The 25,690-nt window shown below is 42.8% G+C and overlaps 1 protein-coding gene and 1 long non-coding RNA gene across 7 annotated transcripts in view; both read left to right on the top strand.

The window, feature by feature from the left end:
• The first annotated feature begins 12 nt into the window (after positions 1 to 12).
• LOC309886740 lies at positions 13 to 5,323 on the top strand. Of its 2 annotated transcripts, none has more exons than XR_014318970.1 (3): positions 13 to 1,002; positions 3,598 to 3,754; positions 5,171 to 5,323. It is a non-coding gene; the product is annotated as an uncharacterized lncRNA (long non-coding RNA). The 2 variants fall into 2 exon arrangements; XR_014318971.1 differs by having other exon boundaries at positions 5,238 to 5,280.
• A 12,864-nt stretch (positions 5,324 to 18,187) lies between these two features.
• Positions 18,188 to 25,690, top strand: part of APLP2 (amyloid beta precursor like protein 2) — a 47,829-nt gene continuing 40,326 nt past the window's right edge. For all 5 annotated transcript variants that reach the window (XM_082778135.1, XM_082778136.1, XM_082778137.1 and 2 more), the window contains exon 1: positions 18,188 to 18,334. In XM_082778135.1, coding sequence (XP_082634261.1) covers positions 18,254 to 18,334 — 81 coding nt within the window. In that variant the 5' untranslated portion in view covers positions 18,188 to 18,253. The remainder of the gene's footprint in view (positions 18,335 to 25,690) is intronic.

Here is a 25,690-nt window from a genome sequence, read left to right on the forward strand (position 1 = left end):
CTTCATTGAATCCTCCTTTCTCTCATCTCCTGGGTCATCAGGTCTGTATCTCCATCTGCATTGTCTCGTTTGTATACTGCTGTTTCAGCACTGCCTCTGCTGCATGTGTCCTGCCTTGCCTATTTTGCCTTCCCCACGGCCTACATGGCTCGTTTTTCTGGACCGCAGCGCTGTCTCCCACGCAAGCGTGTGTATTCTCATCCTCCCAGCAAGGGCCGTGCTCTCATTTCAGGCTCCAGCTGGAAAAGGATGCTGCAACCCCGCCCTGTTTCATTTACTTGCAAATATCTTTTTGACCCAACTCATCTTCTTGAGCATCTCCATCGCCTAGTAAAACTACTGCCACAAGTCTTTGCCTTAACAAGACCTCCTCCCTCCAGGACCACCGCTCCCTACAGCTGCTCGGAGACCCTCCAGCCTCCTTTCAGACCGCCAAAGCTTTTCTATTTTTTTTCCTTTCTATATCTCTTTGTTGCTGCTTTTGTTGGGGCTGATTTTTCATGACGTTGTCCCATTCTGAGAGGCATGTAGATTAAAACATGACAAAGAAAAATGCTCAAGTGCTGTAAACTCATTTGAGTTATGTAAGCAGACCGTGCCTCGCTGGCCCTGTTGACCTCTCCAGACTACATCTGTGCATGATAAGTAGGCACTCGCATCCAGGTTTGCAAATTAAACTGTGCATGGGCTGTGCACTGTAGTATCCATTGAACTTCCCTTGTACGAGCCTGATTTAAAATACTAATCTAGAAGATGGAAGAAAATGTTTGTTAGAACCTTCTAAATTATATTGCAACTGAAATGTGATTACTTTGCATCCTGCATGGAGAATACAAAACACGGTGAAGTTAATGATATGAGTTTACTGATTTAGAGTAAGCCACAGAAAATTTAATTAAGATTGCTTCATGTAAAACATACAAATGTAACAAAATGCTCCTGTTTTGGTTTCCAGAGCCATTTTCCCCAGAGAAGAACAAAAAAACCTTTCTTTTTAAAAAGGTAAATTATTCCCCTTATTCTGCAAGGAAAAAGTTTCACTAAAAAGTTTGTCTGTAACCATGTTTAATAGCATCTACCAAATAATCTCAAAATTGCTTTGACTTAAAACTAAGGGAAAGGTGTACCATTAAAGAAAGCATTTCATCACATACATTCACTTTTGACTACCTTTTTTTTTTTGTCATTCATTCCCCCACATTAAATAAATATGGTCAGCAGGCAAAATAAGTGACAAAACAATTTACATGCCCCATAACAATCCTGATTGTGCTTTTTGTAAGAAGCGCATCGAGTTTTAGGAAAAGGCAGCTTTTCAGTTCACCATGAACACCTACTAGAAGCCATACCATGGTATATGAACTGGGAAAGAGTGTTCTGGCTGCAGAAATGCCTGTAGGAAAAGCACTTTGCCATTTGCATGCCACCATCTCCCTCTTCCATTACAAAAGGCTGCTGCTTCTGAAAGCATCTTGAGGTCTGAATTCAGTAGGAGGGAAAAATCAACCACAAAAGTTTGGTGTTTCACAAGATCTGAGGTAAACTGCTTTTGTTCGCAGGCTTCTCCAGAGCAGGGCCCATTTCTCCTCCTTTTTGTGCACGGCTGCTACAGGGGAGTCCTGGCCCATCAGCAAGGCAGCAGCTTGTGGCAGCAGTAAATGCCCACGCTCACAGACACATATGGGAGCACTGATGCACCAGAGTTTTTTTGCATTTCAAGACTTTTTAATTAGAGCATTTCCCAGAAGCCTGCACTGGACAGATGTAGTTCAACTTCAAATCCAGGTCAGCCACTTGATCTCGGATTACTGTGCATTTAGTCCCTACAAACCTCTTCCCCCAGAAGGACGTTCAGCCTTCACGCGATTCGCCCCGCAGCACTTGCAGGACATAACCCAGCTCTGCTCAGGTTCAGGTGCCACCAGCAGCCATTCCTGGTCACACAGGAGCACTGTCATTAGGGCAGATACTTGTGCACAGTAAACAAAGGATATCTTCATTTCCTCTCCGTTCAGCAGGCTGGGATGACTCCAAACTATTCATGATGTTTGTTGATATTTCTGAATGTGCTAGAAGTAAAAAAGTTGACCAGAAATAAATATTTTCTCTCAGAATTAGTACCGTATCTAGGCATTATAATGAAGACTCATCGCAAAGAATTTAAAGGACTTCAGTTTTCTAGAACATTTTCCTTTGTCCAGCCCTGGGAAAGGTCTTGTAATTACAGGTCCCTTTGACAGCTGTTTTCAAAAAAGAGAGTGAATTGATAAAATCAGGCTTAGCTAGCCTCTGTTGGGAAAGATGGGATCCTTCGGAGATATTCCTCTTACTTCTGGATACCTTTAGTTGATAAAAAAGGCAACATGGAAAAAGTTTGGTGATAAGTTATGTTTGATGCTTGAACTGCAGCCACATTTTCTGAAAACCATGAATCACAGAATCACAGAATTTCTAGGTTGGAAGAGACCTCAAGATCATCGAGTCCAACCTCTGACCTAACGCTAGCAGTCCTCACTAAACCATATCCCTAAGCTCTACATCTAAACGTCTTTTGAAGACTTCCAGGGATGGTGACTCCACCACTCCCTGGGCAGCCTGTTCCAGTGCCTCACAACCCTTTTGGTAAAGAAGTTCTTCCTAACATCTAACCTAAAACTCCCCTGGCTCAACTTAAGCCCATTCCCCCTCGTCCTGTCACCAGGCACGTGGGAGAACAGGCCAACCCCCACCTCGCTACAGCCTCCCTTGAGGTACCCATAGAGAGCGATAAGGTGGCCCCTGAGCCTCCTCTTCTCCAGGCTGAACAAGCCCAGCTCCCTCAGCCGCTCCTCGTAGGACTTGTTCTCCAGGCCCCTCACCAGCTTCATCGCCCTTCTCTGCACCCGCTCAAGCACCTCCATGTCCTTCTTGTAGCGAGGGGCCCAAAACTGAACACAGATAACCTTATTTAGTTATGTGCCAACCACAGATGCTATTTGCCCAGCCTTTTTGTAAAACAGTAAAAAATAAATCCCTGGTCTGGGGAAAACCCACAATTAATTTCAATAGGTACGAGCTGGTTAGTCTGTCTCCATCCCAGATGCTCAGAAGTGAGACCCTTCTCCTCAGTGTAGGAGCTACAGGGGGGTTCCCAGCCACCAAATCCCCTGCATCACAGCCACCACGAGGTATCTCCTGGGCAAGCTTCCTCTTAAGGGAAGTTGAGGTTTTTGTTCTTGCAGCCTTGACCGGGAGACTCCTCTGGGCGTCACTGAGGACAAGTCAGGGATTCTTTTTTCAAGGCCTATTTCTACTTATTTGTTTTCATGCCAAGATTTTTGCGTTGCTTGAAGAGGGGACTTATTTTTTCTTTCCCCAGTGTTTATTCTCCTGATGTATTTATAGGCAGCAGTCATACCCTCTCCTGGAGTTTGTTTTGTTGGACTGCACAAGTCACATTCCTTTTATCTTCTCCTGTACAATATGTTCTCCAATCTCCAGTTTGTCTTACTAGCTCCTCTGCTGGAGTGCCGCAACAGAACATTTGAAAAATAGCTTAAGTTACGTGATACATTTTTTGAAGTAGCTTCAGAAAGCCTTATTGATTTTTAAGCACAGAAAGCTTCCCCTTAAAGTCTTCAGCTCCTTGCAAGAGAATAGATTGTGAGAGCACCCCCACCAGCCACAGCCCCATCCAACAGAGCCCAAACTGGAGACAGCAACCAGAACCATCTGAGAATCCAGATCATCGACAGACCCCAAGGAGATGATGCAGGTCAGTACAACCAGGAATGAAGCCCCCAGGCCACAACACAGCCTGGCAAAGACAACCAAGGTTAGACAAAACACAGCAATCACTAGTCAATCCGTGCTCCTCCAGGATCACTCAGGTGAGGAGTCAAATCCCAGGGCTCTGCTTGCACAAGCACCTGGGCCTGTGGGTGGGCACATGGGTGGGGGCCCCGGGTGGGGCTGTTTGGGGTTAGTAAGATTTATTAGTGGCCCCGGGTCACTAACATGATGTGTTGTTGTTGAAGTGCTGCAGGTAAAGCCTTGTTCCTACAGCAACTCTGGTTTTCTGCTAGGCCTTCCACGTTTTGATGTGGAATCTCTCTTAAGATAATGTTATTGTTCTTACCCGCTTCTATTAAAAATCTATGGTCCTGAGTTAGAGTAGCAATTTAAAGTTTCAGGGGTGGTTGTGTGTTTTATTTATGCCTGTTTATTCCCCACCCTGAGGCTTGAAGTTTTCATATACTGCATTTTTCAAGTTTCCCTTCCCCAACCTTCTCCTAATGATCAAGAAGCTGGAGATTTGAAAAGAAAGCTCCTACTGATGTTTTCCCAGAGGGTTTGGGGATTTTGTTGTTAAGTGTAAGAAAAACAACCTTTGTAATATTGGCAATGTTGCATTGCTCTCAACATCTCTGGTATTTGAGACTGCAGTGTCCTGTTTGAATAACTGACCCTGCAGAGAGAGCTGCACAAGCAGACACCTGCAGCAGCATGGGGCTGTATTGATTTAGATGTCACTTTGGATTACATTCAAAATATTTTTGCAGAGTAGTTCTTTGCAGTTGGATGTGTCCTTCAAGAGGATAGTTGTCTCAGTGGAAGAGAAATGTTTACTTTGGTGACTGATTAGTGTAAAGGAGGGGATGTTTTGAAACTAAACAGAGTTTGAAAGGTAAGTATATTCCACCCACGCTATAGACAGATACCCGAATGTCTTTGGAAATGAGTGTCTTAGAAGAACAGTAGGTATCAAATGGAGCAAATGTATAGTGAGTGCCAAGATTTGTCAGTGAGTTCAATGCTGCCTTATCTCTACAACTGACAAAAGGAAAATGGTATCATCTGAGACAGCCATTAAGCTTGAAGCTGCAGCCTCTGCCCTGGTACAGATGGCTACAAATGAAAAACTCCTGCTGCCAGCCAGACAGGAAAAACAGGGAAATTAGCAGCCCAGAGGAAAAGCACAGGGCTGCCCAGAGCAGGGAATTCTGGCAGTCCCAGACCACGCTTCAGACAAATGACATTGGAGGAGGGATTCAGATACTGTACTCTGCAAGGAAATATTGTACTAATCTGTTTTTAAGAAATCTTAGTGTAGTGAATGGAACACAGCCCAGTTATTTTTACCTTTTTTTTTTTTTTTTTTCCTTTATTTTCCTGTTGTTTTTCATTGTAGGAAATACTCCTCATTGTCAAAGCTCATGTGATGTTATTCAAGAGCACCCAAATGTTATGTTTTCCAGGTGTGCCCAGACACCTGGCCAGCCACCAAACAGAGGTGTTTTCTTCAAAGCAGCGGATTTACACGGTAAGGCGAGCATTCATTCTTTCAAACAATTATGACAGTTCTCAGCATTTCTCTGTTATTACAGAATTGTTCAACTGTTGCTTTGAACTCTTGTAACCTCAGCCTGCATACAGTGGAAAAATTCAGGATTTGCTCGCCTGAGCATGAAGCTCACAATAAAATATTTTCTGCAGTTCCAGCTGAGAGTGCTTGTGCGTCCTGCATCACGTTAGGTTTGCTCTGCCTTAATTTTGCAGGAGCCCTTCTGGAAATTTGTATCAAGAGTTTTGCTTCAGTAGAATTGATATTTCACAGTACTCTAAAATCCATTTGCTGAGGGAGGCAATCTTTAAAGATAATAAAATATATTTGGAGCTCAGGCTGGATCTGTGCTGTAAGTTCTGTCAAAGGATCCCAGAATTTGACCCCTGATTTTCAAAATGATTTGAAATTTTCTGTCTAGTGAATTTGACTGCATAATAGAGCACCAGAGTAATAGCAGAGCTATTTCTTAAAGCAAATTTGCAGTCATTTTGATCAAGAGACTTGCCAGCGACTTTGCCCATCCAAAAAGCAGCAAATTTTTGCACTTAAGTGTCTTTTTTGCCACCATGGTTAGATTGTCCTGGAAGTTATTATTTTAAGTGCTGAGTTATTTAGGAAGGTAAAGGACAGGAATACACCTAAGATTAGGTCATTTTACACTTCTGAGATCAGTCTGATAAGGCTGAATTAATCTCCCCTGTAAATTCTGTTTCATCCAAGAATATCCTATTAAGCTGAATGAGCCACTTCACATTCTTGCTGTCCTTCTCAAATGCAAAAGGTTGTAATGAAATGTCTCCTTCTGCCTTAATCTTTGTAATGAATTCTAGAGCATGGCTCCCCTTCTCTGCCCTCTGCTCACTATTTCTCTACAGAACTTCTAGGAAACCTGCTGGTGATACCTGTTTTCATTTCTTCCTACACAAGTTCCTCAAAACATTCCACCCTACTTAAAAATGCTAGAAACTCCCAGCCCAAAAGCTATTGGCATGCAGAGTTAAGTCTGTGGCTCATGCTTTTCCAGACTCTTGTGTAGGTACAGATAATCACAAGTGACTGCCTTGCTGGAACCAGGGACGAGAAACTTCTCTGTGGCATTGCAGCTAAAGCAGGGTGTCTCGCACTTCGAAATCCCTCATCCAAGCCTAAAAGTTTGAAATGGTAGTTGGCTCTGAACTCAGGGAAATGTTTGTGTTTTGTTTTGTTTTTCACACATACTTTTGTTAGATAATCTGTGACCTGGGGGAAGAAGTGATCTGCCAAGCTTTCTGAATCCCTTTCCAGCAGCAGAGGCTGGTGTTGGTAGAAAGGTTGAAGCAGGCACCTGGAAAGAACTGTGTTGTCTGAGTAAGAGATGACTTCTTGCTTCAAGCAGGGCATGAAGAAAAGGAAAGAGGAGGAACCAGCTGCCTACCTGAGCACACCAAGGAGCTGCATTGAGGAGCAAAATATGCTGCAGATTGTTTAATAGGTAGTTTTCACAGACCTGCATCAGAAGGCTGTAGTGCAGCCCTGGTACTTTTTTCTCCCAGGATGAATGCAGCCAGGATGTCGTACAGCAGCCTGGCCTCCATAGGTGTTGTAATAGTGGGCAAATTACATTTTAGTGCTGACTGGGTTTTGAGCTCTTTCTTGCAGCTTAAGCATGTTGGATGAGTTTAAATATTACTCCTCTGTAAACCTCAATACCTCTTGACTAAGAAAGAGAAAACAATGCATGTTCCATGCCAACTTCAGGTGTAGGTAAACAGTGATGTTATTACTCTTTTCTCAGGAGTAGTGTTTTTTGACTGTAGGCAATATCTGAGAAGAAAACTTCTCACTGACCTTGATATTCAGGTAGTCCTCCTGCTAACCTGGTAAATGCCAGAAAGGATACCTGGCTAGCACCCTTCACAAAGCAGTCTATCCACATAGCCCAAGGTTGTCCTGCTCTCAGAGTGGTTATATTACCTCCATCACTCTGATTTACTAGGCAGAGACAGGATTACTGCATTCAGCCAGGACTAGGTGAGGTGGTGTTGTCTGCTGTGGTCAGTGTGAGAGCACCCTCGGTGGTATTAGAGGTATTAACAAAGTCATGCATTGGTCATCACAAACCCACCGTCTTCCTAAAGGATAGAAGTGCAAAGGGAACCTGCAGTAAATGTATAAAGAAATGGCTTGTTTCTAATTTGGGTTTTTTAGAGCATGGTTTTGATTCTTTGGTCCTTCCTCAGACAAAACTCCTGCTAAAGTAGATACAGTAAAATTAATTAAATCACTGTGCTAGCTGTGCATTGAAATCATTTTAGCAATACTTTGACAGCTTGTGAACTCCCCATTTGCTTCCTGTGAAACAATCATTTAAAACTCATTTACTTTTCCAGCTTCAGGTTTGTATTTGATTTCCATTCTCAAAGCTAAACAGAAAAAAAAAAAAACAATGCCAAACATGAAACTGAAAAGTGCAGTTACGCTGCTAACTAAATCTTGCCTTTGCTTAATCTTTTTTTGACCCATTCACTTTCTGTCATGGTGCCTGCAGAAACTGTACAAAATATTTTACAAAATACTATTTCAAATAAATAGAGCAACCACAACACTGCAAAAACACGTTAAAGACACAATCAAGATGAAAAGACAATTCAATATTCCTTTAAAGCATACTGGGAATCTCTCTCCTTTCAGAATCTTTCATCAGGTTTCCTTTAACACCTGACATATTGGTTGATAACATAAATACAAAATAAAAATGAATGAAAGAGCCCTCTACCGTACAGAATGCAGGGTTCCTTCACGATGAAATACTCAATAGTGAATCATGCAATTGTTGGAGAGCTGTTGGCAAGTGTTTGAATAAAAGGCAAAAAAACAGATTTAACGTGTGCAGTATTTTTCCTTCCCCTAATTTAAAGAAATATTTTCCCAATGCAGGAGCTTTTAAGGAAGAGAACAACTTATGTAGCCATAAACTCATTTGATTCTTATTTTTCACTGCTGTACTTCTTGGATTTGTTTCTGGTAAATTATTTCTTGCCCCATGCCAGATGCTGTTTTCATTCACAATGAAGTAATAGTTCTTTGTTAGTGATATCACAGTATTATACCACAGTCCTTATTGTGACTTCTCAAATTTAGCGTACTGAAATACATTCTTTGTTGGTTGTTTGGGGGCTTTTAGATCTAGGGCTTGATTGAAGTCAGTCTGTAACAAAAAAGAAGGAACAGAGCCCAGAGATCTTGGACAGTACGCAATTAGCAGAAAAACATAGAAACAAAAGAAGAGCAAAAAGAAAAAGGTTGAATATTTGATATATCCTGTCTCTTCTTGCGTAGACAGAGGAAAAATATGAAATAATACTTGTGTGATTTGACTTTGTTCAGGCTTTGATCTGGCATAGTTATTTAACTGCTGACCCTGCCAAGGGATATATTGGAGGGGGACAGTTGCAGGGGGATCAGCAGGTGGCACTGGCTGAGGTCTGCTCCTGTTCCCCACCACTCTGTGTGGAATCCAGCCAGAGCTCTGGTGCTGCACCCATCCGCTAAAGCAAGCGTATCCACATATGAATAATTTCTAGTTCATTAACTGAATCACAGGGTTGGGCTCTGCTATACATAGGCTAGAAACTTCGCTGTTCCCTTTTAGACATGTGATCTGGGGTTTCGTATCATGATGACACAGTTCCATCCTGGGCTGGTATAAGGCTTATTAAAACTGGTGTGTGTTTTTGTGCCAGTGTCCGTAGAAATGAATCCTTCTGAAGGATTACGTAAAGGTGTATTTTCCAGAAGACAGAACAAATACAAGGAGGCCAGTTTAGTTACTTAAGGCCTGGTCATTCAAGGAGTGAGTGGAGCTCTCTGGATTTTCAAGGCAGGCTACAGCACTTCACACCCAGTGGGTCTGTGTCAGGCTGTAGGGGTGTGTCTATATGTACACATGTATATGAACGTGTTTAAGCATACACTGATAGAAGGATATAATTGCGTTTTTTCCCCTTAAACATAAACTGGTTATTATGAAAGAATGTAAGATGGAAGACATTCCTTTTGAAACTGGTAAGTAAATATTAGTTTAAAATCTTTGCAAGATAAACACTTTTTTGGACAGCTCTTTGGCCTTTCTGCTCAATGAAGGAGCTGTTAAACAAGTCTGTTATCCAACTATTTTTTCAGGATGAATGGAGAAGGTCTCATTAGTCTTTTTAACAGAAGAAGGGGAGATATTTGTAGTACGTGATGGAGTACTGATATATTTAAATGTGCTGATAAATGAGATTTTACAAAAGAGAAAATGTGGTCACATCTTGCCCTCATTGTATTCCACTTGAGACTGCACCGGGTTGTATGTTGAGGAAAAAAATAAGCCAAAAGCAGTTTGGGGGAAACTATTAAAATGAAGATAAATGAAGATATCTGGCTGACCAGAAGAATCTGTATTCATGTAGCAAATGTTACATTACTCATACTGCAATGCTTTCTGAAGTATATTTTTATATCATCACTTTCCATTTTAAATTCAGGTTTTAAATCCCCGAAGGGAATTCACTACCAGCCATTTGCATTTTAAAGTGGAAACTCAAACCTCAATAGAGTGCTCTACTTAAGACTCCTTTTATATAACTTAGCCAATGAGCTACATCTTGGTGGAGGCCTTGGAGTCGACTGAGACAAGTCAGAAAAACTTGGAACACACCTGGTTTGGCTTTATGTAATGCAGAATACGCAGGTATCTGTGCAAAGCTCTCCTGTGAAGTGCTGTTTTCATGAGTGTGGGATGGAATGCCTTTGGAGGCAAAGAAAGACCTTCAACCTTTGGCAAACCAGGATGGCTAGATAACAGGCTACTCCCTCTTTCAGTGTGGGAAGGGAAATCATAGTTAAAAAGAAGTAAAATACAGCGTGGCTTTTAGTTCAGCTCTTTGCAAGACAGGGGAAACAACAGTAGGTAAGTTACAGAAGAAGCAAGATGGGTTTTCTTAAAACAAAGATCTCCTGGGGGCTGACTCATCTTCTGAGAAAATGTGATTCAGGAAAGAAATGAAGTGGGCTGTTCTCCCCCTCAGGCCATGGGTTTGCAGGTGGAAGCTGTAGACGGTTCACTCCTTCCCTTGGAGACATTGGGATTCATCTTCTGCTCACATGTCCCAGTTCCTTTAGCTGCATCTTGCTTTATGTCTTCATTCCACTGAAGCAGACTTCAAATACATATATTTCTTCATTTCTTATTGCCAAGAGATCCTGTGTTCTGACTTCTTCCTGCTGAAGGCGTTTAAAAGCTTTGAATGTACTGCTACTTCTTATCTTCTTGTGGTCTTCCAAAGAATTGCATGTTTCAAAGGTTATAAACAAAAAAACAAAATGGTGCAGAGTACGAAGCCACTCTTTTAAATGAGTTTATAAATGAATAGTACTAGAGAGCACTGTCTTTATTTGGGGTGTTAAAGTATCTGGACCTACTTGTAGCGGAGGGTCTGCAAGTGTGAATCCCTGTGCCTAGGAATTCCAAAATCCCACCATTTTTCCCATAAACTTGGTTGAAGATTAGGCCTTAAGTCAGAACAAGACCCTTCAGCTCCTTCCCAAAATGTGTTCTGGTGGCAGGAAGTGGGAGGCAGAGCTTCTACATCCTCTTTGCTGCTACCTCATGCTTATTGCCCTTGTCTCCAGGTTGCACATTTCAAGAAACTAAAATATTCCTGTGTTGACATAAGAATGACTGGGAAGCTGGAAGCCATGAGGCTCCTAATGATGAATGCAACAGGAAATGTCTTAATATTTGTTTAAACAGAATGATGCAAACTGCAGCAATCCGTGATACCAATTGAGTCAGGGGGGGCTTTTTTGGTGGTGTCACTTCGCTCTTAAGCACACTATGCTGCTGATAGAAAACAGTTACTAGAAATAAACCTTTGTGCCATCAGACATGAAATGTTCAGTAGATGTGAAATGTCTCCTCGGCTTCTCAAAATTCCTTGCTGTCTGGTCCTGTGTCGTGTTACTACTTAACACGCCCTGTTGCTTGCAAACTGAGTAACTGTACAAACAAGTGATGGGGGAGAAAGGAGGTGCCTTCAGTGTGCCACAAAAGAGCTTGTTAGCACAGGTTATTCCATGATGCCTGATGAAACACGCGCTGAATCAGACCTGATTGCAGAAGGAGGGATAGATTTTGTTGTTGAATTGCACTTATCTTCAAAGCTGCTGCAGATGATTCTACGTTTATTCAGCAGGAAAAAGTCCTGAATTTTTACATTCTATGTTGTTCATTGCTGTGCCATTCGTTAAGATGATTTGGCTTTTAATCCACCAATGAATACTGAATGAAGAATTCAATCATGAATCAGCTATCTTCTTTTGCTTGCCAATAATACAAGCCATTTTTATTTTCAATTTCAGGTTTCTTTTATTGCACAGGACAAAAATAAATTATGAGAGAAAAAGTTAAAATTGTTCTTCTCAAGCAACTCTCCCGCATCAATGCTTAATCTTTCCATTATGTGTGATATCATTAATCATCCTACTGTAATATTTGACACACGTTTGTGGGACAAATTCAGATCTAATATAAAAGATGCAATAATACTGACTTATGTGGAACTGTAGCTAATTATAACATGTTTGAATTTTCATCTTTCATGAAAGACCTCTATAAAATGAAGAACCTTTTACACTGCTGAAATGAGAGTCTGAATGAAACTGGCAAGCAGACAAGGGGAAGAATGAAATGTTGTCCAAGGACAATAGGAGAAATTTCAGCATCATAATGAGCCAATAACTGGAAAATATGCTCAGTTGTTAGTGGATTTTTTACTTGTCTTTTTCTTTAAATTCTCATATGGCTTCTCTGGCACAAATTGCACTGTTCAGCTTAGTCAAGTTGGAATGATTTGGTTGCCCATGATGTAGAACCATAGTTTTAGGTTGGAAAGACTTCAAGATCGAGTCCAGCTTAGTCTGACCTACTAAGTTTCATCACTAAATGAAGTCCCTTAGTGCCACATCCGCATGTCTCTTAAATACCTCCAGGGATGGGGATTACACCACTTTGCTGGGCAGCCTGTTGCAATGTTTGACCAATGCATGAATGGCTGTTCCTACTGTTCTCAGAGACTGAATAACATCTCTTCTAGTCCACCTGCAAAGACAGGAATAAAGGTGATGGGAAACCATGGCCACTGTGGTAAGATACTATGATGCCGAAAGGGGAGAATTTACAAAGTATTTTCTGCAATGCAGCCTCTCTTTCTTCCCTCCTCCTCTTGTGTTTTGAATTCCATGTGTCAAGTCAAGTGTTTGTTGCAGCTCTTTGAAAACACATTAGACCTGAGATCTGGTGCTGTGTTAGGCACAGAACAGAGCAGTAGGAAAATGGCCATCAGGAGTTAAGGATTTATTGGTTGAAGTTTAGGTGAAAGCCAAACTGATGGTACTGTTTTAGGCATGGAACCAGAGCAGTAGGAAAATGGCCATCAAGAGTTAAAGATTCATTGACGTAATAAAAGGTAGACTTTTCCTCCCTTCCCTGTCAAGCCATTTTAAAGATGTCATTGAGGAGAAACAGGCTCATTGTCTACCACTGTTTACTGTATCATATCCTTTTTTGCATATTCCTCTGCTAGTTTTCCTCATGCCTGCAATTACTATTATTTTTTAAGGTACAACTGTTTGCAATCCATCTGTTCTTATTTATTCTTATTTATTTTCATTCTTTCGTTCTTCTAAACTCCACTGTATTTCTGTAGAAATTAACTATCTTAAACTATCTGTGTCACCTTATCTTTCAAGGCCTAGAAGGTCTTTTTTTTTTTTTTTTTTAATCCCCTTTCTGGGGAATATCTTCATCCTCTGTGTGTACCTTATATTTTAACTCCATTCTTTTTCAATTAACTGTCCTTCTTTGTATTGCTGCTGGACTTTGTGTCTTGTTTGCCACGAGTTGTCTTTTTCAGTCACAGATGGGAGACTGAGTTGCAAAACTGCAGGAACCCTACATTTCCACAAAGAATTTTTGCAGCCAAATATAGATGTCCAATACCAAAGTAGGTTGGCAACTTTCTGATGTTATTTACAGGTTTTGGAGAAGTGTTATTTCCCAAAGGCACTTACATAGCTGGATGTTGGATTGAATTTTAGTTTACTAATAAAAGTTGTGTATTGCCTTACGATTCTCAAACAGCCTTGTTCACCAATGGAGGACTTGTCTTAAGCATAGTATGGCTCATGATGAGTTGTGGCAGTTAACTGTATATCATCCATGCAGGTTGTTTAATATATATTTCTGCCTTCAAGCACTCTTTATATTTCTTACTGCTGAATTGTAACTGAATTAGGAGTTCTTTCCACTGAAGCACACCATATGCTGTGATTGTTTTCTAAATTGAGTTAGCATTTTACCTCCTAAAACCAAGGCTGGCTCATCTCTACCTTCGCAACCTCTAACTTGCACGTATCTGTCATGTAGAGCTACTACGAGTGATGTGATCTGCCACTTCAATCAAGTTTTTTAATTAAGAGCTGCATAACATTACTGTTCACAGGCTAGATCAACTTTATGCTTTAATTTGTGGAGTCTAAGAGACTGGTGAGAATATTCAAAGGCTTTCTCACTTTTGTGAACTCATTCTCTGGTACTGGCGTGATCTCAGCACATCTGCTGAAGCTGCTGCTCCGAGTGACTTTACTGGTATCAGACACGTTCCTCACTGACTTCTCTTCACCATTTTTAACAAGAGTTTATCATTGCCCTTTTAGGGCACGTTTTTTGCTCATAAATATGCTCGTTCCATTTACACAGTTGTGGTCTTGCCAGTAATAATGGAGAGGTGCTCACTTGAAACATTACTTACAGAATAAGCAGTACTGGAGGATTTTTCTCTCTAAGCCAGCCACGGCTGAGCACAAGATTCTCAGTGCATTTTTTCTATAGGTGTGCTGGGAAAAAGATGCTAAAAGCCCTGCAACCAAGCATATAAAATAGGGTTCTTGGAAGTAAATGAAAGCTGCTACCTACCTAACAGGGTTAGCAATTGAAAAGGCATTCTAGGGAATGCTGCAGCCTTGCAGCAGTTCAGTGTTACTGTTGTCAGAGGCAACAACAGATAACTACCAGTTCTAATCTGGAATTATCTACGCAGAAAATGTCGACATGCAGTGGTCATGGCTTCATGCTTCGTAGCATAACCTGCTGTTATGATGTTGACTAGTACTTATTTGAAAACAACCACCACCAAAAGCTTGCGTGATCCCTGCTGAAAGTGCTTTTATTTTATTTTTTAACTGCTGGAATTGCATTTGCATTTTGCTGTTTAAACATGCTGTTAGGCAGCTCTGGATAACCATCTGCATGATGAGGGAGATTGCTCCTATCCCCGAACAGCCATCTCACAGCAGAGCCAAATGATACTCTGTGAGGCCACTGGCTGTGAAGTCTGTAATCTGTCCTATGTATTTTTGCTACACAGTACAGGAACTTGTCTACAATGTATGGAAAGCTCCAGAAGTTATAACTACTGGGCTAAAAAGAAGTAAGAGGTTCTAGACAACATTAATTGTGTGAGTTATTTGAACTTCCATGAAACCTTTCACCTGAGGATCTTAAAGGGTTTTACTGACATTAATGAAACCTTCCTGTGCCTCGCTGCATATATATTAAACACCATCTCCCCGTTAATGCCAAGCAAAATGAAGTAGCCCTAAAATGACTTTTCCAGGGTTGCACAGCTCGGTGCAAAGTGGTTATCTGGGATGTGACAGATCATTGGTGGGCTTTGGAAGGTAATTTTCAGCCATTACTGTAGTCTGACACTCCACCACCTTGCACTTCTCCTCCATGAAGGCCGCATAATAGCTGATGGATCATGGCAATGGTAAATCCACTCACCCTGTGATTGCTCCTTTCACTGTTATATGCCCTATGGCTCTAGTGACAGATCTATGCTCTGTTTCAATCTCCTTTTCTCCTTGCCCTCCAGCAGTCATGTAAATTCAGTTATATTCAGAGCTCCTAATGACCACGAAAGAAAGAACAAGATCTCCTGGTTTAAAACTTTTCTGTGGAGGTCTGATTTCCACGTGAAGGGGAATCAATTAGTCTTAATGAGTTCAAATTTAATTTGTTGCATGTTTTTTAGGTAGTACACTGAGCGCTGATGGTCTTGCTTTTGAACCAGAATATGCTGTGTTCCAGCCCTGTGATAGGACTTCAGCTCTTACACATTGGTGTGTCTGCAGTGTAGTACTAGGAGGTGGATTTGTTACTAAAGCTGAGAAGTTAAGCTGAGTTCGTACCTCATGCTTATCTGTGAGACTTCCATATAAGTCACCAGATTCCAATGGCTTGTCAGGGAAAAATGAGGATAACGCTGTTCTAATCAAGATTGTCTCAGTAAAACAACAACAACAACAACAACAAAAACAAAACAAAACAAAACAAAAACTCTAAAGTGGATCAAGTATTTGGTATGTCTGTATATGTGGATGCTGCTTTTTGTGTGTGTGTTAAGAGCCATTGTTGTACAATAGTTTTATAGGTGGCCGAATAGCTTGAGATAAAAGACTTAAGTATATTCAAGTTGGAACATTGTTCTGATTTCTCACATGGGTAGCACGTGGCAATTGAAATTCAGTCTCGTGAGGACCCTCGTACTTTGTATGCCTCTGGGCTTAGACATTTGTGACTTATTTCTAGAGGTACTCAGTAACCTGCAGCCAATTGCTTCAGTTTCTGCTGTACTCCAAGAATCATGCCACTACATACTCTAACAATTAACAAGCCCTATTTTTTTGCAGTCTTTCTGACATCTGCAAAATACGCTAGATCACAGAGGTGTTGTGAGCATTAATATTCACCAAGCGCTATGTAAATACTAAGTATTAAAAGTGTATTAATTTATATAGCACTCTAAGTGCTGTGTAAATTAAACCATGAATGAAAGCCTCTATCCAAAGATTTATAACTAGCTTGTACTTTTTGGCCTGGGGAGAAAGAAAAGTACCTTCTTTTTTTTTTTTAAAAAAAAAAAAAAAAAGCTTAACTCCCAATATTCTCAGTTATTTACTGGTGTATTTATATTGCACAATAAAATATTTACATTAAAATGTATCAATTTTCAAAAAACTCTAACTCCATTTTCCAACTGAATTTGGCCATGTTGAAAAGAAAATTATATACGCCAAAGGACTGCAATAAAAGAGATTTAAAGGCTTTCAAATACTATAAAAAAGAGACTATAATAAGTGACTAGTGGACCAGTCAGCTGTTTTAATTAAAACTGGGCCATGTATTGATCTATCGTCCAGATTTACCCCCATCTGCAACGTTTCGGCAATATTCCCTTCAACCATTTCAGAAAATAGCACTTGTGAGAGACACTATAGAATACGGAAGTTGGGAATGTAAATGTTTTATAACTATGCGACATTTTGTACAGAGATCTTTCTTCCACGGCATCTAAGTGGCATATGTATTCTCATACAGAATCACAGAATCACAGAATCATTAAGGTTGGAAAAGACCTCCAAGATCATCTGGTCCAACCATCACCCTACTACCAATGTCACCCATTCAACAAAGAGTGAATCTACAGATTCTATAGAATATTCCTTTCTAGACATAATTATAATGTATATTCCGTGATTGTTACTGCTTAAAGAATGCCAAGTCTAAAATGTATTGGGTTAGATCATTTTTTTTTAAGGTGTCGTATTACCTAAACACTGCTCTTGCCTTTGAAACCAGGAGGAGCTTTAGTAGTTACACGTTGAAGGTGGGCATTTGTCCTCCCTGAATTGAGGTATGTTCCTGTTGTGGAAGCCAAAGAGCTACTGAAAAGGGACTAATAAATGCTTTGCACTGGAATGTAAAGGCTTCTGTATCAGCAGCTGTGCTTGGTATCTGTGGTTTGTTCCTGAAGGGCTTGATTCAGTTTGCTTAAATTTCTTTTTATAAGTAACATGGTGAAATTCAAGCAGGCGATGCAAATGCGGTACGATGAGTTTTAAAGGCAAATGCAGTACGATGGGTTTTAAAGGCAGAAACATGTCCTTAAATTGCGGCACCAGCTGTGGCACAACATCTGCACTGAGAGGCACCGCTCACGCGCCCCAGTCTCTCAAAAGGAACAGGAGGCGAAGCCACTTTGCAGCGAGCGGCGCAGGAGCAGCAGGTGATGTATCGCTGGGATAAGCACCTGTCATTATTAAAGTTTACCCAGGGCTTTACGGTGTGTACAGAAGCAGGCAGCAGCGCGTGCGGCGGCGATCTCTGCAGGTAGCACCAGCCTCTCAGGGCGTGGGCACGCGAGCACCAGCTCCTGTTGGGGTGGCTGCTGGGATGGAGCCACCTCATAGCGCTGTCTTGGCAGTATTTTTATTGAAGAGTGGGAAAAAAGAGCTGAAGTGTCTTTTTGTTATGGTGGAGAATGGAGGTGCCCAGTGTTGAGTGTGTTTGTGAGGGGACACAGAGGGATGCGGAGTTGGCTTTGTGAGCCCAGGCTCCCTGCTTTTTATTATTTTTAAACGCCTCCCCGTTGCCCTCGTGCTCCTCGCTGTGGCGCTGGGCAAGCACCGGGAGGCCCGAGGCCGCCCGGCCGCGCCCCGCCGGCCCCACAGGGCGCCGCGCCGCCAGGGCCGCCTCGGGGCCTTCCGGCCGCCATTTTCCCCCCGGGCCCCACAGCAGCGCTCCCCCCGTGGGCGTGAGCCCCCACCCGGCGCCTCCCCCTCCTATTGGCTGATCCCAGCGCGGCTCCGCCCCCTCCTCCCCCAAGTATATGGCCCATTCTCCGCCCCGCGCCCATTGGCCGCCGCTTCGGCGCCTCTCCCTGCGATAGGCCGGGCGGCGCGGCAGGGGCGGGGCCTGGCGAGGCGGGTCCCGCGGGGGGGGCGCGGCGGCCGCAGTAGCGCCGGGGCGGCGGCGACGGCGGGCGGCGGCTGGCGGCGGCGATGGGCTCGGCGCGGCGCTTCCCCCTCCTGCTCCTGCTGGGGCTCGCCGGCCCCGCCGCCGCGCTGGCCGGCTACATCGAGGTGGGTCCGGGGGGCAGCGGGGCCGGGGAAGGAACGGGTTGGGGTTGGGGAGCCCGGCGGAGCCCCCGGTGTGCGCCGTCAGCGTGCGGCTGGGGCGATCTTTGGGCTTAAAGGGCGTGCTTTAGGTGCTCCTGCTCCAGCTGCTCGCATCAGTGCAACTTCACGCGTAGACGTGGTCAGGGGAGGGAAGCTCCGCTGGAAATAAAAACTTAACATTATCTACCTGCACGCGGCGAGGGGGGGGGGGGGGGGGAGGAATCCCGGCCCTTCCCCAAAATCTGGGCGCTGCGGTCTGCGGGAGCGAGCCGGCAAAACAAAGAGCAAAGTGTGCGCTGGGGGCAAGGGGAGTTTAACAAACCCCGCCTGGGCGCTGTTCGGGGAGGCTGAGCTGCCACAAGGTCCTGCGGGGTTCGGGGTGCTCAGGGAGGGGGGGGGGACGGGTTGTGGTACCGGTGGGTGGCTGGGTTTGGCAGTTGAAGTGTAACGGGCTTGGTTCAGCACAGCATCTGCCTGTGTGCCATGCAAAAATTGCAAGCCCCAAGCTGCTGGTTGTTAACCTGCGATAAGCACAGCCCGATAATGTTTTTGTGTCTTGTGTGGAACTAGTCCAGGACTTCTGCCCTGCCCTCTTGTTCAGCCATTGCCAGGGAATTGTATTCCACAGAATTTTTGCCAGTGTTTCTGTTAGATTGCTGTAAATCGGTGGAACGAGGCAATAATCCTATGGGGAAAAAGTTGCGCTGGGGTTATCCTGCAGGGAAGGTGCCGAGGCTCTGCAGGGCTGGTCTGAGGGACCCCAGCTGATGGCACGGTCAGGTTTCGTGCTCCTGCCTTGGTGGCGGGGGACTGTCCTGGGTGCTGGGTGGTGGCCACGCTAATCTGATCTCCTGCACCTGTTGAGAAACTCCTCCAGCTGTAGGTCACTTCCTCTGGCATATCCGAGGCAAATTCAGCTGCTTGTGGCACATCCCTTCTGGAGACTGCAGTTGCTCACGGACTTGCCTTTCAAAAAGCTGACTTCCTCCTCAGGAAACAAACCTAGCCGTAATTTTATTCTGAAGTGTTGTGTCCAGCTGAAGAAGCAGAGCCCGGCATTCAGAATGGGATTAGCGAAGGTTTTGGCACCGAGGGGAGCGCACCGGTGTCACCCACCTGGCAGCCCCACGGCGTGGGGTGCTGAGCTGCTGGAAGAGGATGCGCCTGGAATGGTTTCTGCCTCCTTAGCGGATCGCCGTGCCTGTAGCAGGGCTGGTTTCGGGGGCTGTGGATTTGCTCCCAGGCTGCGGCAGGCCGCCGTGTGCTGACACAGATCAGTGCCAGGCTGGGGCTGCGCTGGTGCGGCGGGCAGTCGGCGTTCGGAGGTGCGTGCGCGAGCTGCTGCTGCCGCAGAATCCGCGTCCTCCAAAGGCATGACAGCCTCCTTGGTCTGCTGACACAGAATTAAAATGTCACGACTGACATTTTTTCTTTTTTTTTTTTTTTTTTTTTTTTTTAACTGCATCCTATACCGTTGTCTTGCCCGTGGGGAGCTGCAGCTCTCGAGTCTTTCTTGCTGCCAAATTTTTTCCAGAATGTTATCTTGACGCAGAGCTTAGGAAGTGAAATGGTTATTGTTCTTGTTTTCATCATCGTTACTGGAGGATACCAGGTAATGTGATGAAAAATGTATAAGTGGTTGATTAAAAAACAAAAAGACATTTGAAAGTGTACTAGAGTTAAGGAAAATACATAGCATTGTCTGTATTTATTAGTTTAGTTGAATTGGCACGGTCCCATTAGGTGGATTTTCTTCTGCTCGATTATCTTAGCTACCAGTCCCTGTCCCTGGAACACCCGGTAATCTTCTTATCGACTACAATTTGTTTTTCTTTCTTCCATGTATGGGGGAAAGCGAGTGGCAGATTTATTTATTTTTTTAATTACTGATGGATGAACCTTTGAATAGGGCGTTTACTGGGGCTTGTCACTGGTGACCGTCTCCCTTTCAGATCGTGGAGCTGGCAGATAACCTCTGACAGCCTTTCTTCAAATGAATTTGAATATAAGAGGTCAGAGAAAGCATGGATACCCAGCAGAATAATGGGTTTTTCTTCCCAGAGCAATGCGTGTCCTAAGGATGTATTTGAATTCAGTGACTGCTGTGTTTCGCTTGTGCAATCTGAGAGAACTTCAAATAGTTCACTGATGCTGACTGACAAAAGAAAATAAATCTATTCTAATTTGATCTGTATTCCAATGATAAACTACTTCTGCTGTGCCCTCAAGGCCTTTAAAGATGCAAAGTTTCTTTTTTATCACTTGACCTTTTTGTGTAATCGAATCTCAGCAATGCAGACTTGATACTGCCTCTTTTTTTTTTAATCTCATTTTTTTTTGAGTGGTCTTTTTCCAAAGCCATCTTGAATGATTCTGTTACCTGTCTGCTTCAAATGAAAAACATTTGGAGTGAGAAAAACAACATGCTGTCTTGCATCAGAATTGTGCAGTTCTTGTTATTTCTGTGTGGTGTGCTTAAATTCTCACTAACAAAAATATCAGTCTTGTGCCATTTCTGCAGACCTTAGGGACTTCTAATTGCCTGCTGCATTGAACAAAGAACTCCACCTAGGGGAAATTTCCACTTCTGTGTTGAAGTCCTGAGTAGAAACAGCTCAGTAAAATTCCAGTCTTGAACATGGCCTTTAGTTTGCTTTCAGTTCCCACAACTTCACTTCCCATTAAGTGTTAGGAAATATATTTTCATATGAAAGCAATTAGACGCAGTGCCTTATCTAAGCCTAAAGCAGAGCTTCGCAGAGGCAGAGATGCGTGTAAGGAAATAAAGCGAATCAGGTGGGCAGCTGGTATTGCAGAGAGGCTTTGGAATTTCTGCTGCATTGTAGAAGGCTACGTGAAGGTAAGCCCTGCTCTTTGGAGAATGCCTTCAACTCTCCTTGTGCTAGACGTGCGAGGGCATCTTATTTATGACCTCTCTTATGTGTTATTTAGGTGTTAATATCTCTACCTTCGATTAAGTGTTTTTGTTGTTAATAATGTCCGTTGCAGCACCTAAGAGCTATTCAAAATCTATTATACGGGTGGTAGCTTAAGCTGCATTTGAGTTTTGTTGTTACATACTGCACCTTCCCCAGTGCCTTATAGTGAAGAAAGAAAGAATATAGTGCCTGTTCTGTGTATGTCATGCTCCTCTCTAGATTTTGCTTGTAAAAAATTGCCTTTGCTTTTTTCCATTGTATGTGTCTTCTGGAGGCGTATGGACTCAATCTTGTAAACATAAGTTATTTTGACTGTAGCATCTGCTTGTACAAATGTGCTTAAACCATAACCTTGTTCTTCAGCTGAAAATACAAGGAGTATGCTATCCCCAGCAATTCCTTTCTTGGTAGAACAAGAAAGCCGCTTTCTGTACTTTAGCATCTCAGAATCTTCTTGTTAACTACTTTAGGGTGTATAAATGGATGTAATCCTTCAGCTGTTTGCTCTCGTGTTGCTTACATGCAGTAAAGCTTACTGTCATTGATTTTTTTTTTCTTTTAAATTTAGTTCATGCAGTCAGTGCCCCTGAAATCTCGTTAAATTAAGATGGTGCTGGCTCTTAATTGGAGTACTTCAGATACTTGCAATGGCCTATAAACCACTCTGGTAAGGCTTCTACTTCAGAACTGTACTCAGCTCTGCAAGATTGTCCCTTTTTCTCCAAAAGTGTTGTCTGTGCCCATAATGGGCATGCTTCGATTCCTCTGCTAGCAGTGAGTTTGTCGCTGCTAATGGCAGTGACAGGCAAATGGCACGTCCTATCACTGGTTTAACCTTAAATGGAGCCTGCGAGGCACATAGGCTATTTACATTTTGTATTCCAGTTTTGAGTTTCCATCGTCTGCAGGAAAGATTTGTGCCATTAAATCTCAGGTTTTTGAGAACATGGATTGACAGCACTGTGTAAAGTTAGAGTAACTCCTCCAGATACATATCTTTATTTAGTGAATGGAATAAATCATCAGGCTTCTGTTTACTGTGGTTTATCCAAAATGGCATATGGTGGCTTCTTATTTTGGGTACCATGGGCTAGAAGGTAACTTCAGCATGTTACCACCATTATGTCAGTGGGACAAGTTATGCTTTAAGTTGGGTGCTACAAGGGAAAGAACCAAGTGAACTTCCATTCCTGAGAGACTGTGCACAAGGCAGTGTGCATTTCAGGGAAAACAGATGGATTTTTTATTTTTTATTTTTTTTTAGTAATTTCTTAAGTTGGTTGTACTTTCAATTTACGAATTCTTGCAATGCTGAACAACTAACTCCCCACTTGGATTTTGCGTGTGGATAACAATTGTTTAACTTGTTCAGCTTCTTCCCAGTTAAGGAAACAGTCAGGAATACATAATTAACTTTCCTGCCCTATATGAGAACAGGAAAAATCCCCATAGAAAAGAGAAATTAAGTTCACTTTTTTTTCATGGCTGTGCAGTGGTCAGTGAGTCATAATGCTTGCTCTGCAGTCTCATTGGGCTGATTTTAATATTCAAAATTTCATCTTTATCTGCATTTGTGAAACTTCAACCTCCAACTTGAGACAAATGATCAAAACTGTAATCTTCTGCAAGTGGTGTTAAACTAATCTTTCTAGCACAAAACGTAGCCTGCCCGGCTTTTTTACGTAATCATGTGTCCACCTGATCAGAAACGCATGCAGCTAAGCTGCTTACCAGCGCTTCATCGCCAAGTATTACAGCGGTTGTTCTGTGTATAGCCAGCAGGGAAATACCTTCGTTATTTTTGAGGGATCAACCCATATATGTACTAAACCTCGTTATAATGTTTGGTGGTTGTTTTCTGTGCTGTCAGCGATGATCATGCTCTTGCAGGAACTGAGGCACTGCAGCGCCTTGGTACCTCCAGCAGCGTGCTGTCTTCTGACCAGTGCGCGGAGTCATGTGGGGCCGCTGTCTGTGGCATCCGATGTCTGATCTCACTTTCCATTTTTCTTGGAAAATCGAATCACGTCCTCATTCTCTGTGTTTCACAGGGAGAGAACTGATGGTGAAAGCACCCTTGTGGATGAGGCATGGTCTGTGTAGTCTTTTGTTTTCTGCTGCAGGCAGTCCTGATACCTGAACATGTATTTCTTTATCCATTTTAGAGATCAATACTTGATCTCTCCTGGCCGACTGACAGAATAGCCTGAGAATTTTTGTTGTTCAGCTCCCATGATGTTGGTGTGTTGACTGCAAGGATAATGGTTTCGCCTGAGGTGCTTTTTCCCAGTTTTTTTTTTTTTTCTCTGCAGAACCGTGTTAGGCCTTGCAGTAACATCTTTTAGCAGTAGTTTTGGGGAAGTCTTGGATTTCAAGCCTGCTGATCAGTGTCTGGCTATAGAGTTTATCTCATTTAAGGGTGCTCTTTTGGGGGTTGATCATCTGAACCTTGGATAATTTTGGCAGATTTTGGCTGTTGGGGTACCCATGCAGCTGAGCAGCGCAGCAGGCTGCTGGAGCTGTACAGGCCCTTCAGGTTACTGAGGGGGCCTGAGGTCGCTATTCCATGCAGCACATGAGCTTAGAGAAGTTTACAGAGGAGACGAAATCAATAATTGTTTGGCTCAGATGGCTTTTCTGTGTTTTGAGACTAACTGAAAATCGTTATGAAATGATGACTTTGAGTTTTTTCAAGGCACCAAATGCGCAGGGCTTAACAATTACCTGCATCATTCAGATGCAGCCTGGAAAAAATAAACAAAAAACGGAGATGCCAGAGCTGACCTTTCTTCCCTGTCTGTCTTGGTAAAGCTTCACGTGTCCTAACTCTGCAAAATCACAGAGTCCTAGGTAGTGGTACAGCTCACCCTGCTGTATGCGGCCTCCCTCGTATGGGTATCACGCTGAGGTGTGGCACGGACGATAACCGTGCTTCAGTGCTGGGATCCCAGGCTTTGGCTCAGTGACAGGGATGCATTTAAGTAATTTCATACAGTAAGCTTCTCTCTAACAAAATTACAGCAGTCAGAAGTATAGTCTGATTCAGGTCAAGGACATGGAGAGAGAGAGATGGAGCGGCTGGGGCCTTGTTCCTCCTTCCTGTAACAGTAGATTGGTACTTGGTGAAGTTTCCATTTAAGAGTAGCTAATTATCATCTCCTTACTGAAGACTCCTTGTTGATCACATCAGGCAGGCTGACAACCAGCCACACCAGAAGTGTTTAAATAAAAGTAGTGTTTAACCTTGGAAGTGCCCTTAGTCATTTAGGTCTGTTTTTACAACCAAACACTCGATGATTAGGTTGTGTTTTTGAGAGTCTGATATGTTCTGAGGTGTTTGCTGATGTTTTTTTTTAATTCTTGCAGTGAAGAAAGTTATTTTTATGTAAACTTTTTAGTCTAGCAGGCATGCATTTTCTAACATTGTTTTTGTGCTTGGGTTGTTTAATCCACCACCTCAAAGCACTGCAATAGCGATAAGACCTCAAAAATCATCTTCTGATGATGTTCTTGCAAGGATCGACCAGAGGCTTGGTGAGCTATGTGGTATTTTCTGGGAATTGCCCTATGCTAATTTCAATACTGAGATGCTTAAATCAAAGCCAGACATTTGCATTTTTAATTTTTGGGTTTCTCTGTAAGGGCTTGTACGTTATTTTTAGATCCAGCTCTCTGCCAAAAGTTTTGTCCATTTTGTTTTGGATGTTGGGCTGACGAATCCCACTAATTATGATGTCATTGTGTAGTGTGAAGTGACAGCAACAAAAAGAAAAATCTTGCCCGTGCCATCTGTTACAATAAACATTATGCACTCATGCTGGATTTCAAGCAGATTTGGATTGCATATTCACAACAGAAGCTGGTTTCTGCTTAGATGTATGGTAGCCTCCAGTGTAAAGCTTTTAATCACCAAATTCTCGATATGGTTTTGGACTTTGGTCTGACACATTGATGGGTCTAAGTAGTAGGTCTTTTTGTTGGTGTTTAATCTTTTCCCATTCATATTGGGACTAATAAATTGCCAAAAGTAGTCCTACAGCAATCTGCACGAATTATACTAATTCACTAGTACCGAGCATTGGTTGAGGGCTGGCTGACTTCTTATGCTGGTCGTCTTACGATAATAGTGGCCTGAAATAGAGAGGGGCAGATTTGCTTTAATCTGCTAAGTATTCCTCTCAAAAGATTAAATGCAAAATGTTGATTCAAACCTGTGGTTTGAGTTCCCAGCGAGTGTATCGGCATTTGAACGCAAATCTTTCTCTGCATAATTTATCAAAGCCCTTGCTGAAGAAATTGAATTTGATGTCTGCTTCATTTTACGCAGCAAGATCACATACACGTTTAGAAACCCAAAAGAATGAAACAATGTCAAGATCCA

The sequence above is a fragment of the Aythya marila genome (assembly GCF_965140915.1).
Source record: "Aythya marila genome assembly, chromosome: 23".
In the NCBI taxonomy this organism is placed as follows: domain Eukaryota; kingdom Metazoa; phylum Chordata; class Aves; order Anseriformes; family Anatidae; genus Aythya; species Aythya marila.